The sequence below is a fragment of the Triturus cristatus genome, chromosome 3_1, assembly GCF_964204655.1.
Source record: "Triturus cristatus chromosome 3_1, aTriCri1.1, whole genome shotgun sequence".
In the NCBI taxonomy this organism is placed as follows: domain Eukaryota; kingdom Metazoa; phylum Chordata; class Amphibia; order Caudata; family Salamandridae; genus Triturus; species Triturus cristatus.
Genome location: NC_140583.1, coordinates 643059696 through 643076514, shown reverse-complemented (window position 1 = coordinate 643076514; position 16819 = coordinate 643059696). Strand labels below are relative to the sequence as shown.

Genomic DNA, 16819 nt, shown 5'->3' with positions numbered 1-16819 from the left:
CCCTCAGGCTCAAAGAAATGTTGCCTGCAACACTTCTAGCTACAGCAGACCACGACTGGGGGCTGGATACTTGCCTTTGGTTTCCCCCCAGACATACAGGCCAAGATCTCACAGAACGTGTGCTAGCTAGCCGTTGGAGATGAGGTGCTTATCATGGGTGCTTCAAACCTACATCTACCAGAAACAAGAGTACCTAGACCATTCAAGGAGATGTATGACTGAGCAACATGAGTTTCATCAGAGATAATTTACAGTTTTTGTTGAAAGATCTGCACTGGACAGGCATGCAAAAGCCTGTTTGAAGTAGTACAAATATGGTTTACAATGCAAATATTGCCCCCCTCAAAACTCATTTGTATTGTACTTAAAAGTCTAAATCAATCACAAACCTTAATAAATATATACATTCTGATAGTCTCTTGCTCAAAAGTCTTTCCTGCAAAAAAACTATTTGTATAGCCTCTTGGAAGTCGCATTGGAATCAGACCATCATCTTTAAGGGCAGAATCACGGTTCGGCATTGACCCCTTTATGTTCTCTCAGGTGCTGAACAGAAGGGCCTTTTAGTTCAATGTTTGTTTTAAAGTTCTTCCTGCTCCTGGCAGTGGTTTTACCTCTCATTTAAAATGTGTAAACTGATAAAAATTCATAGTGCTTTGCTTAGATTTCTTCAGTCACCAGACTTTCCAACCAGCTCGCAATCGCAGTACGATCTGACGGCATCAGCTTTACAGTTTTTCATTTGCATGTCTCGCCATTAAAGAATCACAACTTCTTGCCTTGACCGATCAAAGTCTGCTGAACGATGGTAACAGCGAAGCTGATTTTGCAGCATTTAAAAAGTTCACTTTTCACAGGACATAACAGTACTAGATGAGGTCTGGGAATGATTTCAAGTGTAAATATTCAGCACCAACCACAACAAGAACCTTGAATTGCATCCGACGAGAAGTCGCCAGCCGAAGATTGAAAAGCTCAATGAGGCAGAGGTGCTTTTTTAAAGCAAGTTCACAATACAACATAAGAACCTAAAATCAAGAAGTTTAAAGGTACGGCTGTACAAAAGTCTTTCGACATTCCATGACCCCAGTGCTCGGTGGTCGGTCACAGTTGTGTGTAAACTTCGCCTGATTCGATGTGAGACGGTCATATGCCAATTTGTACTCTTTGTCAAAAACATCTGCAAAAGGTGAAAAAAGCAAAAGTCATTGATGTTTCCTAGGGACCAGAATCTAGTCGAGCTCTTTCATGAGCGACAAACACATCCACACAAGTACAATCACACATAGACCTCGTGTCTTTTTCAGGACCTCTTCTTTCTTTCTAGCTCACCCCGCTGACTGTGTCCTCTCCAGTATACTTCTCATTCATAAGGCATCTGGTCAACGAATCTCATTGCTACCTGAAATTCCCAAACATGGCTGCTAGATCAGCAATGTATAATAAGGATACATTTATGTTGAAGGGAGGTTGCAAGCACTGCCTTGATCTGTTTTAAGCAGAGATGTCCCAGCAGCCTTTTGGGTAATTTGTTTGGTATGAATAGATAGCAGACTTGTGCTGGTAGGCATGCTGAATTAACATTATTTACAATGAGAGAAATGGGGCATATTTTATTGCAGTCTAATTGCATTTATATAGTGCTTATTAACCCCGACGAGGCATGAAATCAATTCATGGTGAGTAGCACGTTACTCCAGAACCTAAGGTTAGTGGTTGTTTAGTGGTTTTCGATTAGTGAATTAGGTGTTATTTCTCAGAAGACAACCCTGTCACATTATCCCAGCTTGTAGTGGAACAAGAGGGAGTCAGAGTTTATCAATAGCAGGAGTGGGGAGTTTAAGTTACTTTGAGCAAATTATTGGTGGGGTGAACAGACTGTATAGAGGAAGCTCTCACAGAGGAGGAGGATGTCAACATTGGTGGGGGTAAAGAGTATTTTGGCTCATGTACATGATTGGTGGGGCAAAGAGATACAGTAGAAGAAGCTTAGAAGATTAGTAAATTGCAGGCAGTTTGTGAGAAGGAAGCGCTATATGCTATGGGTCGAGGCACAGCAATTCACATGAAAACATACAGAAAGGTAAGCCAGAGGTCATACAGTTTTGTGCGTCTACGATGCAGGTAAGTACAATAATTTGCTCAGGTCACAGACATCTGGATGTGCATTACAGGGGGAGAATGCAACAGCCACTACAAAGGAGGTGGAGAGAGCAAGCAGAATAACGGGGTGCACAGGTGAGCAGCAACCTGCAAAAAGGGGATATTTTAGGGCCAGTATCTGGAAGTATTGGGTCTGGCACTGAAAGCCACACCTAGGTTATGATGTCCAGTTCCAGTAGCTACATTTGGGGTACTGTGCTAAGTTCTGAAGGCCTCGGCTGGAGATTAATACCCAGAAATAATACACAGCTGAAACACATTGGTCACCGTCTCATGCGTGATACACTGAGGCACAAATATGCATTACATGTAAACATGCATGCTCAGACAGAGGTGAACCATCAAAAACAGAATTACCTATGTCAATGTTTTCTCTCCCAAGAGCAACAAGTGACAGAAACAAAATTTCTCTATACAAGCTCCTGCGTGAAGAAAAAAGAAATGGATTACTTCTTTAAAAAAAAAATAATAATCAAACAATGATTGCAAAATTACCAATTCTCGGCACACAGTCTTGGATTCTAGCATTCTCTTACTCAATCAATCAAATTACTTTATTTGGATACTGGATAAAGCATTCCATAAAAGCACAGTTCATAAATTATACAATTTAAAAATGATAAAAAGAAAACAGTTAATAACACGGTCAGATCATGTCACAATTGATTTACGCAATTTAAAAACAGTCTTTAAAAAGGCAATAATGGAGGCAATTAAAAATTCACTGTCCAGGAATTGTAGTACCAAATATGCTGGGCGGCATTGCCTCAATCCTAGTTTTTTAAGCACTGGTACAATCCATCTTTTTCTAGGGTCAAGATAAAATTTACAAAAGAACATACTGTGTATGGAGGATTGTGCGGAAAGATCATCGCACGGGCATTTGCTTAACGTTCTCGACCAATCATTCGGTTCTGGAAAACTCAATGACCTGAAAATAATGTTTAACCTGAAGCGCGTTAGCAAAAATCTTTCATAGTCGCTAAGGACCATCAGGATATATGGCTGGATATGCTCAAAGGCCAAGGTAGGATGGTGTGATTGGACCGTGGGTTTATCCATTTCAATCATAATACTCTTTTCACTCAAATATGTCATGCAACCAGTTTTTAAATCCTTTCTAGAAACGTTGCATAAGGTGTAGGGATCATTATAGTATTCCTGGTGGCCGAACTGGCTTAAGAATAATTTAACGTATACTAGCCAACCCATGCTTTTAACACCGTCAAGCCCCATAGCGTCTTTTGATCTAAGGCGATTCAAAAAAACGGACTCATCTGTGGTCCAAACTCTATGCCAAAGGAGGACGGGCTGGATCTTGATCACGTCCTCCAGATAGGGTAAACCAAGTTCAGCATGACAGATGAAGTTAGACGTGCTTTCAGGTACAGACAAAAGGTATTTTAGAAACATATTTTCTGCTGTTTGTAGTGAGTTGACGTTAGAGATACCCCAAATTCCTGCCCCATAGGTAGCGACCGTAAAACATTTTGCCTTGTATATGTGCAGTAATTCTCCTGGAGGGCGTTTCCCTAATTTTCTGCTACAATTAGCTAAAGCCATTAAAGACTTACAAAAGAGAAGCCTTCTGGATTTAACTGCACTAGTCCAGGATCCTGATCGCTCGAATAAAATCCCTAGATAAGAAAATGTTTTGGTGCGTTCAATTACCTTTTTGTTAATAAAAATAGGGTTACTGTTTTTATTGGATCCGTTACCACAGTTAATAGCGAATGTTTTTGAGCAATTAATGGTAAGGCCCAATTGAGACAAAGTTTGTAAAAGAGGTGACTAGCCTTTGTAAGCCAAGAGGCGTACGTGACATGAGAACTGCATCGTCTGCGTAAAGGAGCGCAGGGATAGGGCGGGTGGCGGCGGATGCTAAATCCCTGCACTCCTTTACCAAGGTAGCCTCTAGGTTATTTAAATACATAGTGAACAGGAAGGGAGCAAGGACACAGCCTTGCCTGACTACTTTCTTAACTCTGAAACTTTTCGTACATTCCGCGTCCTGCCCAAAACGCACCCTAGCACTAGCACCCATATAAAGCTGCCTTAAGAATGAGATTAAAACAGGGTCTGTCCCCTGCGGCCCTAAGATTGACCATAACTTTTCGTGGGCAACACAGTCAAAAGCGGCCGTTAGGTCAACGAAGGTTAAGAACAGTCTTTCTCCTTTAGCTTTTGTGTATTTTTCCAATAAAATGTATAAATTTAGTCCCTGATCAATAGTGCCCAAACCCTTGCGGAACCCATATTGTAAGTCACTTATGATGCTGTGGTCGTCCGCCCAGGCCTGCAATCTCTCTAATATCACCCGCCCCAAGATGTTCACAGTAGAATCGAATAATGAAATTGGGCGATTGCAGGCGGGGCTCGAACTATCACCCTTTTTAAAAATAGGTACAATTATAGAGTCATACCAGGTCATTAAAAGTCCCTGTGAGCAACACGCATTAAAAACTTGCGTTAAGATTGGAGCCCATAGGGCCAAATTTGCCTTAAATAAGTCCACTGGGATACCATCCGGCCCCGGCGCCTTACCACCCACACTTGCGCTTATGGCGTTCTTGACCTCGCTCAAGGTAAAGGCCAAAGGTATCTTTAAAAATGGAGGGGGAGACTCAAAGTCAACCCCAGTTACTTGAATTTCTTGTTCGTCTTTAGTTATATTATTGTATAGGTTAGAATAATGTGAAATCCACTCCACTTCTGTTATAGCAATTTCTATGCTTGCTTTATTGCTCTCAACCAAAAAAGGGGCATTAAGTGCTTTCCAAAAGGCTGTAGGGTCTCGGTTTGTTGATGCCTCGTGCAAAGCGTTCCAGGCTTCCTCTTTCAGGGAATTTTTCGTGGCATTTAAGACCTTCCTATAGTTCCTTCTAGTTTCCCTAATGTGGTCCAGGTTCCTGACCCCCGTATTCAGAGCATGCTTAAGCTTTAGTGCAATGGGAGTCGAACCATCCTGCATTGCGTGGATTCTTCCCTCTTGTTTTTACATATAGGTTATCTTTAATATGAGCAGCAATATTTAAAAAGCTCTTGATAATTTCCTGATGTGAGGATTTCTCATCTAAACCGGAATAGAACATGTTTTTGCATTTTGAGACAATAGTTGTAACAAAGACCTCTGGGTCCAGTTTCTCCCATTTTAGTGCATACCCATTCTGCCGATTTAATGTGATGTTACTCAACAGCTGATTAGGAGGGCCCTTCATATGAAAATCTTGTTTACACAATAAGATATCAATGCCTTGCGGGTAGTGATCACTTAAAGCAATGTCATGGGTGTTGAATGCTCTAACACGTGTGGTATGCCTACATGTTATCATTATAAAATCAATAATAGAAAAAGAACCTCGTCCATCAAACGTTGGGGAAAAAGGGACCATCGGTGAGCATAGGTTGTTTGCAAAGCCCATGTCATGTGAGAACATAATCTCATTTAGGAGCTCCCAAAAAGGTGTATGTGGGAAGTGAGGGAGGTTGATATCTTTTTCAAGTATTAATCCACATGCCCCTTTAGCGTCCCTTTGACAGATCGGGGAGTTAAAGTCACTGCCCCATATAACAATTACTTCATTATTTGAATGGAATAATAACTTATTCAGCATGCCAGTTAGTTTGTGCAAAGTACCCTAAAGCAAATCTGATGGGATATTGTTGTAAAAATGTATTAAAGCCACACGCAAATCCAGATCAGCTTGTTTGTTTATGAGTTGAAAGTACCTATTAGATACAGTAAATTCAACTTTTCTCAGGTTTAGTTTATTAGAAATATAGGTAGATGGCCCCCCTTTTGCTCTAACATAGTGTGATCTTATTGTTGGGGTGTGAAATGGTTTATACCCATTTATGTGTATTGGTTCCACTACCCAGGTTTCTTGAAGGCTTATAATCACAAATTTGCACACAAAATCCACCCATATATTGATGGGAATCTTACTTTTTAGGCCAGCCATGTTCCAAAATAGAAACTGGCATTTTTCTTGCCTGTCAGTGGCCGTACTCCTTCTCTGCCCATTCTCCCCCTACCGGATTAATAAGCCTAGTTTGTATAGGGGACGATCGAGTTGTCACGTTCTGAGTCTCTAGGGCTATGCCCATGCTTGCCTGTATACATCCTATTGTGTCTTTTCCTTGTATGTCGCCTACTTCAGATATAAGGGTGGTTGATAGCACAACCACAGTCAATTCAAGGGCCTCATGAACTCAAAACTGTATTGTTAACCTTTTTCAATGCTATTCACATTTTAAATTTGGTAATGATTAAAATGTCTCACCCTACTTACATGTTTTGGAATGTTCAAACTTTAAAGTATTTACATGCCCCTTTGCTGAGGTGAAGACAAAAATAAACCAGTGCTTTCAGCATTTACGTACTGAATGATAATTGTTACTCTTCTCAGTATTCACAGGATCACAAATACTTTGGAAATAGTATTCTGGGGCCAGGAGTGATGGTTCTGTTTTCTTAGTGATTTTAAAACTTCCAGTTAGTATTCTATAGAAGACCTTCTCGCTTCTCTTGATTTCTCTAATGGAAAGAAAGCTCACCTCACCACCTATCAACCAGAAACCAATAACTATACATAATTTTGACATCACACAACACGCTTTAATCCCCTCTTTTTTATCTTCCATTTAGAATGGAGTAGAGGCCCATGCCGATGTTGTCCCATTGCTACTGTTCTGTCTCTTCACAAGAAGTTCTTTTGTCAAAGATAGGCTAGGCCTTTCACCAGCGTTCGAGCACATGACAAACACAGCTTGCAGGAAGCTACTACGTTCAATAAGAGATTTATCAAACTTTTGGACACCAGTATTGCAACACACCAGATTTAAGCCAAACACCCATTCCAAATAATTGCTGTTACCTACCAAGATCAGATAAGAGGTCATATCTTGTTTGACATCAACAAGGCAAGCTGTAATGCAACGTCTTTTCTAGCGCACCTCTGTAACATTACAACCATAGAAGGTACTGACCATAGTAAGCTGCTAACAAACTGTCTTGTATGCAAAGTTCTGCTTTACCTCTGCCGTTTTAAATTTGGGGATTTGCTGAGAATCTCTAACATCTGAGTCATGGGCTGATGCACATCATTCATCTGTATGCTGTTCACCATATTCTTCAAAAGGCCCTGGTTGAAGGCTTCTTCCTCTCTTTGAGGAAAATGAACAAGGGGGTACTTTGGGGCTGCAACATAAAAAAGAGATATATTTGAAATGCAAAGAAACAAAATAGAATTGGAAGACAACTCGATCAGTAGCACACACATAACATATGCAGCTAGACATCACCTCCAGCTGCGGTTGCCAAGAAATCCCACCTCTATGCAATGCTACCAGAGTGGACGCTACTGCTGCATTGAACATTTCAGTTGAATCATCCCATCAAGCGGAAGGGTACTTTGTTGTTGACTCGCAGCTGTCAGTTCTTTTAAAAATTGTTTTTTTATACATTCCCAATTTGATGCTTGGTACTTAGATGGATGTGTTACGTGATGAACTGCTATGCTTAAAAAGTATCACTAAAAGTCGAGGACCTCAGCCCTTACACAGGGGTTAAAAATCTGGAGTTATTTTGACATACCTTAAATCCAGGAAATGCATCTACATCGCAATGATCAGTCACTATGTTGTATTTGCATTTGCAAGGCTTATTTATTTATTCCAGGTTAAGCATGTGCACCAGGGCATCTTACAAATAACATTCTTGTTCCACTTTGGAACATTGAGGATGTGATCAATGGTTGAAGGGCAGTTGCATCTGGCCTGCTGTACTGACCGCTTGTATTGCTGGTTGCTGTGCTGCTCATAATAAACTACTTGGAATTCAACTGGATATCTGGAAGTATTTTCAACATTGGCGACGATCTGGATGGGATGGAGAACACCTTACCAACCAATTACTCTGCAGCACAGATGTTGTGTGTTCTACCAATTAATAACTAAAATGGATCCATCTCTGGTGTTCCTGCTATAAATTGCTTACAAACTCTTCACATCCAGGGAAACAGGAGTTCTGCTGAAGGACAGCATCGTGAGTTTATGAATTAACACGCATAAACTACTTAAAATGTAAGTTCCCGCGTTTTTGAACTTCGTGTGACTGTGCATGCAAAACGGATTTTGTAGCGTCATTCATTAACGTAGCGCTGCGGATGGGCGTCATTTTTGTGAAAGGCTGAAGTTTTAAGGACATCTACAGCAAAACAAATTGAATTTCATCTATTTTAAGAGTTTGAACATAATGACAGAGCGAGCATTTTTTAAAAAATCTAAATACCTGGATGACGTGTTCGTTTGTTCGCGCGTGTGGCCAGGGTCATTATTAGAGGATTCGTTCGTACGGAAAAGCCCAGCTGAATTCTCGGTCAGAATCCTTTAGTTCCACGTAGCCGTTCCGCTACGTAAGGCCGTGACGCGCTGTGCACGCAAACGCTCTGCGTCACAGTATTAATTTCCTGATTGTCAGTTTCTAGCCAGTTCCCATAGCAACGTTAGCCGGAGACTCGTCGAGAGCATGGAAAAGAGCTAGCGTTTCAGCAAAGCAGATTCCTCACAAATAGGAAAGAATTAATTTCAAAGTAAGAGTTTCTTTGCATCCTTCAGCATATGGTGATTAAATATAAAAGACTAAGAACACCACCACCATGGATCATATCACAAAGGGTTAAGCCTGTACCATTGGAATACATATGGATATATACATACATTTTGAATTAATTTAGTGCAAATTCGAGTGTCTACATTATTTAAAGAATAGTCTCATGATTTTCAAGTATTTTCCTTCACTGTGAATTTCGTGCAAATGTTTTGCAGTTCTGTCATTACAAATATATAAATCAGCATACTCTGTTAATATATATATATAGAATAAATATATATATATATTAACACTCAGAGTCACGGTTAATTCAGAATATTCATTGTTTGTTACTGTTTATCAATCTGTGTGCTCTGTTCATACAAAAAAAAAAACATGCAGTTCGATCCACCTGATAAATTTCTACAAAACAAAGGTGATCCACCAATACCATGGACACGATGGAAAGAAGAATTCCTAAACTATATGAAAGCTATAGATGGTGAACGCATGGGAGCAGAAAGAAAAAAAGTATTTTCTTACATTGTTTAGGTTCAGAAGGTCAGATGGTGTTCAGGGCATTACCTCAACTTCCACCATTAGTCGGAGAAGCTGAAGGATTTAATGTGTATAAAGAAGCGTTGCTACGTATGGAACAAAGATTTAAACCGGTCACGAATATAGCGTTGAACAGGTACAAGTTTTACACCAGAAAACAACAAGAAAGTGAATCATTTGATGATTTTCTAACCGCTTTGAGAGCTTTAAGTATTCATTGTAATTTCGGTGCAATGTCCGACGAGATGATCAGAGATCAAATCATTGTTCATGTCAAGAACAAGAAAACTCAAGAACGTTTATGGGAGATTGGTGACCCTAAGTTAGCGGAAGCAATTGCCACAGCAAAAGCGTTAGAACAATCGGAGAAATGGATGCTCACCATAAAGAATACGACCATCAATACAACAGAGGTTACTGATGAGGTGTGCGTGGTCAGGCGCTCAGAGGCACAACAAAGTGGGCATCCAAATGCCAGGACAAGACAAAATGAATATAATTCTCAAGGACCAAACACTCATCGCACTCCCAATTATAATAACCAAAAGAGATTTCAGAGATATGAGAAAACAGGAACCTGCTACAGGTGTGGTAGTAAATTACACGTAGCATCTTATGGAGGTTGTCCAGCAATTAATAAAGAACGTAGGAATTGTGGGAGAATAGGCCATTTTGCTTCAGCATGTAGAGACATAAGAAAGAATAGTGTTCCTGTACAAGGTAAAGTATCTTCTGTGTTGGAAGCGGATGACATCTTGCATAAATGTAATTCTTGTGGATGTGCGGAACTAAACAAGGGATTTGTTGTCTCAATGTACGAAGATATTTCAAGCATAAGTGACACTGAGGCCAGCAAATGTAACCCTATGTGTGTAGTTGAAATTTCTGGTGTTTTATTGGATCTAATGGTTGATTCTGGATCCCCCTGGACTATTATCTCAAATGAATATTTTCTAAAAAAATTTAACAATGAGTTACCGACATCTGAAATGCTGCCATCTGACATAGCTGCACGAAGCTATGATGGTTCAAGAATAGATGTGCTAGGGTATTTCAATGTGAATCTCTCTTTTAAGACTAGGAAAGCAGACGTTAAATTATACATCGCTGTCAAAGGTATTAATGTTTTAGGATGGAGGGACCAATGGAAGTTAGGTATCATTTTAAATCCTCGTTCACTTGAGCCGGTGTTACTTGGCGAGGATAGACATATGAATAACATTTATACGGTTATTATGCAAGAAAAGGAAATCATTTTAAAAAATAAATTCGCTGATGTATTTTCAGATACCCTAGGTAGATTAAAGGAGTTTTCTCACAACATAAGAATAAAAAAAAATGTCACTCCTGTTAAACAAAAATTAAGAGGGATACCTATTAATGTTAGAGAGGAATTGAAAAATGTGTTAAGTGACTAAGTGTCAGAAGGTATCATTGAACCTATAGATTCAGCGGAATGGGTTTCTCCCATTGTTTTGGTAAGAAAACCAGATAAAAAGTTGAGAATGTGTGTCGACCTCAGAGCATTAAATGCTGGAATTGTCATAGATTGTCATCCTCTTCCCAACATAAATGAGGTAGTTTCAATGTTGAAGGGCGCAAGAGTTTTTTCAACTTTAGACCTCAGGTCTGCCTACCATCAAATTTCCCTCACGGAAGACTCAAAATCACTCACAGCTTTTATTACTCCCCAAGGGTTGTATCAATTCACCAGAATGCCATTTGGGTTAGCTTCCACGGCATCTGTATTCCAAAAAGTGATGTTTAACATTTTTAGAGACCTGGATAAATATGTAAAATGTTTTCAAGACGACATATTGGTATTTTCTAAAAATGAAGATGAACATTTCAGACACTTAAGTGAAGTTTGTGAGAGGTTAAAAAGTAGTGGTTTAACCCTCAAAGCAAACAAATGTAAAATGTTCAAATCATCAGTAGAATACTTGGGCCACACTTTATCCAGTGAGGGTGTGGTACCCAAGAAGTCTAATGTGGATGGTATTGTCAATGCCCCTCCACCTACCACAAAAGAACAATTACTATCTTTCACCGGCATGTGTGAATATTATAGTAAATTTGTTGACAATTTTGCTTCTAAAATGGAACCTTTAAGAAAATTATTGAGGCTTAAAACTGTGTTTGAATGGGGATTGGAGCAGCAACAAACATTTGAACTCATCAAATCTGAGATCCTAAAAGCTCCCACACTCAAACCTTTTTGCATGAATAAAGAATGTATTATTACGGTTGATGCAAGTTTGTATGGGATTGGAGGAGTTCTATCACAAAGATGTGGAAAGGATGAATGGAATGTATGTTTTGCCTCCCGCACCCTAAATGATACTGAACGCAAATATGCGGTTATTGAGAAGGAATTGTTAGCGTGTGTCTGGGCTATTGAGCATTACCGAAATTACATTTGGGGAAGTAAATTTGTGTTAAGAACTGATCACAAGCCTTTAGTAAACATACTGTCGCCTGGCGGTGGGTGGAATTCCACAGCTCGCATTGCTGGACTTACTTCAAGGTTGCAGGAATACTGTTTCAGTCCTGAATTTGTCCCTGGAAAGAAAAATGTTGTGGCAGATTTCATGTCCAGGCTTCCTTGTCAGGTTAAGTACAATAGCGAGGGTGATGATTCTGAAATTATCACAACGATTCAGGATGTGGTGGCAGGTTCTTTTGGTGACATTTCTGAAGAGACGTGGGTGTTGTGTGAAAAACAAGATCTCACTTGGCAGATGGTCAAAGGCTACATTTTGGAAGGATGGCCGGAAAAAAAAAGTATGCAAGAAGAATTAATTCCAATGTATAATGTATCTGATGTGTTAGAGCTTAGAAGGTGATATCATGTTCAAAGACGGGAAGTGTGTGCCCCCGTTTGGTATGCAAAAAATCATTTTGGATTTGGCGCATAAATCTCATCCCGGAATGTCAGCCATGAAGCGATTGATTAGAAATTATTTTTGGTGGCCCGGGTTAGACCGTATGGTTGATCGCATGGTCAGAGAATGTGGAGTATGTATGGGAAGTGAAAAAATGTTGAAGATCAATATACCCCCATTGAAAAGTTCGGAATGGCCCACTGAACCGTGGAAGAAAGTGGCTTTTGACATATCTGGCCCCTTTATGTGTCTACCACATGATTCTCGTTATGCGTTTGTGTTGGTAGACTATCATTCCAAGTGGCCTGAGGTAAAGTTTTCATCAGGTGCCTCTACCACCTTGGTTATTGAGTTCTTTAAAGAGGTTTTTTCTAGAGAGGGGTGTCCTGCCACACTAGTAACTGATAATGGAGTGCAACTTACTTCAAATGAAATGGAGAATTTTTTAAAAGTTCACAACATCAAACATTATACGGTCTCGGTATATGAACCACATGAGAATGGATTGGTGGAGCGTTTTAATAGAGTGTTAAAGGGATATGTTTCAGATGGGCTTAAGTCTGGTGGAAATTGGAAAAATTTAGTGAGAGAAAAATTATGGTTATACCGTATTACGCCTCATACTACTACTGAAGTCAGTCCGTTCAGGCTTTTAAAAGGCAGGGATCCTGCTTCTAGGATTTGTCCATGGTGGTTTAAGGAGAAGTGCAATCACAAGGCATTTTCGGACTCAATGGTCATTGGTGTGAAAGAAAGAGTTGGGTTGAAACAAATAAAAACCAAAACCTGGTATGACAACAAGTGGAAAACTAAGTCTCATAATTTCAACAGAGGTGATTGGGTTAGAATAAAGAAACCTGGTCTCAACACGAAGTGTTCTGATAGTTTTGGTAAGCCCATGAAATTGGTGAAAGTGTTTGACAACAGTGTTTTGACCCAAGATGGTAGGTTTTGGAATGTTAAACGTGTTGCTAAATGCTCCAACATGCCCAAACAGAACGAAGGTTATTCCACAGTACTTCCCAACGATTCTGTGGCTTCAAGAGTTAAAAATTCGCTTCGTGATAGATGTTCTCCAAAAAGATTTTATGATATGTAATGTATGTATTTTAACTTATGTTCACTATTTCTTTTATTGTTGTTTTGGAAAAAAAGGAGATATGTTGTATTTGCATTTGCAAGGCTTATTTATTTATTCCAGGTTAAGCATGTGCACCAGGGCATCTTACAAATAACATTCTTGTTCCACTTTGGAACATTGAGGATGTGATCAATGGTTGAAGGGCAGTTGCATCTTGCCTGCTGTACTGACCGCTTGTATTGCTGGTTGCTGTGCTGCTCATAATAAACTACTTGGAATTCAACTGGATATCTGGAAGTATTTTCAACACACTCATGACTTGGTCTTCCTGTGTCATACAACTCGTATACATATGGCTAAAGAGACAATACAAGAGATGACTGTGGCTGCTGTTTACATTCCAAAATCATGTCAGGATAATTTTGTACTTTTATTTCTAACGACCATTTAAACTTTGGGTGAAATGACACTAACTGGAGACTTCAGTTTTGCTTGGGGTGACCTGTTTGATAGATCCAAAGAGAGCATGCCTCCCAAACTATTAGAACCAATATTGAAACAGAGATGTTTTGAGAGAACTAAACCCAGTTTCACTGTACCATACCTTCACTTCTCATGTCCACAGGTAGGAGTAGAAGATTTATGATCTCTTAATGAGTAATGCACTGGTGTCTGATTTTTAATTATCAGACATTGGGTTCATTAGGATTTCTGACCATGCCGAGATTGGTTTCACTTCCCTTGGGCCAGTTATCTTGAAAGTAGAGGAAACTAAGGTTTCATCTGGTGACCCAGTCTTTGCAGAGGAAGCCAAGACACAGATTCAAGAATATTTCCAGCTTGATGAGTGAGTGGGTAAAGGTTCTCGTGACCAGTCTGGGATGTTCTTGAGCCAGTTCTTCTTAGAGGCAAGTTTATTGATGTTTAACTTACATTTGCTTCAGATGTTCGACTCTTCAAATTTGGAATCTGAATTACATCACTTAGACCCGATTAAAAGGCGCACAGGATCCCTTAGAGCTTTAGCAAATATTTCAGCGATTAGGGAACAGCTACAATCCAAATGTAGCAGAGCTGAACTGGCCGCTCTTCACCTTCCCTAGAAATCCTATGAGGTAGATTATAGAACCAGGGGCCTTCTAACACATAGGATTAGGATTACAATTTGGGAAATTATATCCAAGAAATCATCTCCCAGCTGCCTGACACTTCCTAAAACAGGAGAAAGTGAAAGAATTTAGAGAACTCTATAATGCATGTTACTTCACTTACCGAACTCCCCCCCCCCAACTCGATGTTACCCAACTGTCTGAAGTGCAGCTTTTTTGTCTTTTCAGCAGCAGAAAGGGGACTTTGGACTCAGATGCTGCCCAGGGTGGTGGTTTCACTTTTAGCACAATTGAATGCCAACCAGGATGCCATGATGATTCAGTGCTTGGCATTTTTGTTTGCCTCAGCAGCCTAATGTCCCTGAAGCATAGGGAGAAGTCTCATTGAATGTCGGGAACATTTTATTTTTATGACCTGGGCCTATCATGCCACAATGGTCCACAGAAGGAAATATTAGAGGCAGACTTCCTACCCTAAAAAGGGAAGGGCATGAAGAACTGTGATATGGCAGATTTGTGTCTGATGGACTGCATGGTCAAATGATCCAAAATGTGGAGGCATATGAAGCTCTGCTATTGAAGCATGGTAGCTTCTCCACCGCTAAACGGGGCTGGAGAACCAGAGTTTGGGTGGGAGGACCAGGAGCCCCTGCAATTTACAGCCTCAGTGACGCAAGTCCCCTAATCATCTCTAATCAGTGAGGCTGAAGTATATTTAGCCATCAGCATGTTGAAAGGTAACTAGGTTTCATGTCTAGGGGAGGAGTTTCATGGAGATGTTTGCTCCCCTGTTGGTCTCTAGATCAAAAGTCTTGTTTAATTCCTTTTTGACTTTTTATATAGAAATTACATCTATGTACAAGGTTGGTAGTTTGTTTTTTCTCAAGCTGGGGAAAGACCATCAACATTGTGATTCCTACAGGCCATTCACTCTCATCATTAATGAGAAACCTATTTATTAAAATGTTTACATCCCAGATAGTTCCAACTGGTGCAAAAAGCTAAAGGGAATACAATCCTTGTAGTCTCGAAGCTGAGAATGCATTTGATAGGATGGACTGTGCCTTCTTTACACAGATACTTAATTCCATGGGATATGATCTCCCAACACATCTTGACTTTTAAGCAACTATGTTAATTCCTCAGTCTAACATTACCTTTAAGGGTTGTGCCTCCAAAGAATTTTCTTTCCACAGAGAATCATAAGGCAAGGTTTCCCTCTCTTCCTTTTCCTTCTTCCAGAGATGTTTGCGCTGGCCTCTCCTTTTTGCACTTAGCATAAAGTATTTGTCGTGAAAAATTAGAGGTGATGATTGAATTCAGAGGAACAGGATAAGAAAATGCAAAATCTGACCATCGTTGGAATGGTATTCTGTGGCCACTAATCTCCACTCTTCAATCACTTCCAGCCTTAGTAAAATAAGAGGTGCCAGGTTTTAAAATTACTATGGGGAAACTGAGATTTTAATTCTGAGCAAAGACAATGTCCCTTATCCAGAAGGGGGATGCCTTAGGCTAAGTATCAAAATCTATCTCCTAACTGGATCTTGGATCTGCACAAGGCTAATTTCCCACTCTAACTTTCATTTAAAATGAGATCTGAAAAGGTGGACACCACTATTTTCGTGATGAATAGGTAGGAGTGACATTGTCAAAATAAATTTTTTGCCCCTTATTCTGTACCTCTTCAGGACCTTTCGATTAAGTTGGACTAAAACATTTTGACAGATTGCAGATGACTGTGTCTACATTTTCTGGGACAAAGAGAGATATGCCTGGGATTGCAACTTCTATAGAAGCTCAAATCGCAGGGAGTATTCTCTTTGATTTTGAACTATTCTACCATGCGGTCCAACTGAAGATACTAGGGACTGGTCAACATATGAAAAGTGTGGGCTTGTACTGCCCAGGCTGTGACAGGAAGAGCACTGTGTGTCATCTGTTAACTCCCCAGAACAGAAAACTTCTCTAATTGTTACACAATCAAACCAATGAGTTCTGTAATAGATTTACAGGATAAACTGGTCATTAGTGGTGGGATGACCTTCTTTCAATGACCCTATTATTTGATTCACTAATCGAACAAATTTAGCCAAGCTAGGCACCATGGGCCTTTTCATAAGAGATGGGCGGGAGGTAGTAGAATGCTGTTCAATACAATCTTGGGAGGCATGACTAAGCTCAAACAGCATTTCAGTTTAGATGAAAGGGAGGTGTTGCTTTATATACAGCCAATGCACAGGTTAATCCATCTTTGAAGATGGCTGCAGTAAAAAAAAAAAAAAGAGCTACAAATGTGAGATTTTTTTGACATTGGGCCTTGAACAGAAGTTTTATTACAACACACATTTTTGCAGGCATCTATACTTACACCCAAATGGGCACACAAAAGTAATTGAAAATCAACTTTGGTTGCTCTCTATTCAGCGTG

At 39.9% G+C, this 16819-nt stretch overlaps 1 protein-coding gene across 1 annotated transcript in view; it reads right to left on the bottom strand.

The window, feature by feature from the left end:
• Positions 1-216: 216 nt before the first annotated feature.
• Positions 217-16819, bottom strand: part of DENND4A (DENN domain containing 4A) — an 811018-nt gene continuing 794415 nt past the window's right edge. Inside the window, exons 36-38 of the mRNA XM_085644632.1 lie at positions 7201-7363; positions 2521-2585; positions 217-1180 (exon numbers count right to left, since the gene is read on the bottom strand). Of these exons, the coding sequence (XP_085500758.1) occupies positions 1044-1180; positions 2521-2585; positions 7201-7363 (365 nt within the window). The 3' untranslated portion in view covers positions 217-1043. The remainder of the gene's footprint in view (positions 1181-2520; positions 2586-7200; positions 7364-16819) is intronic.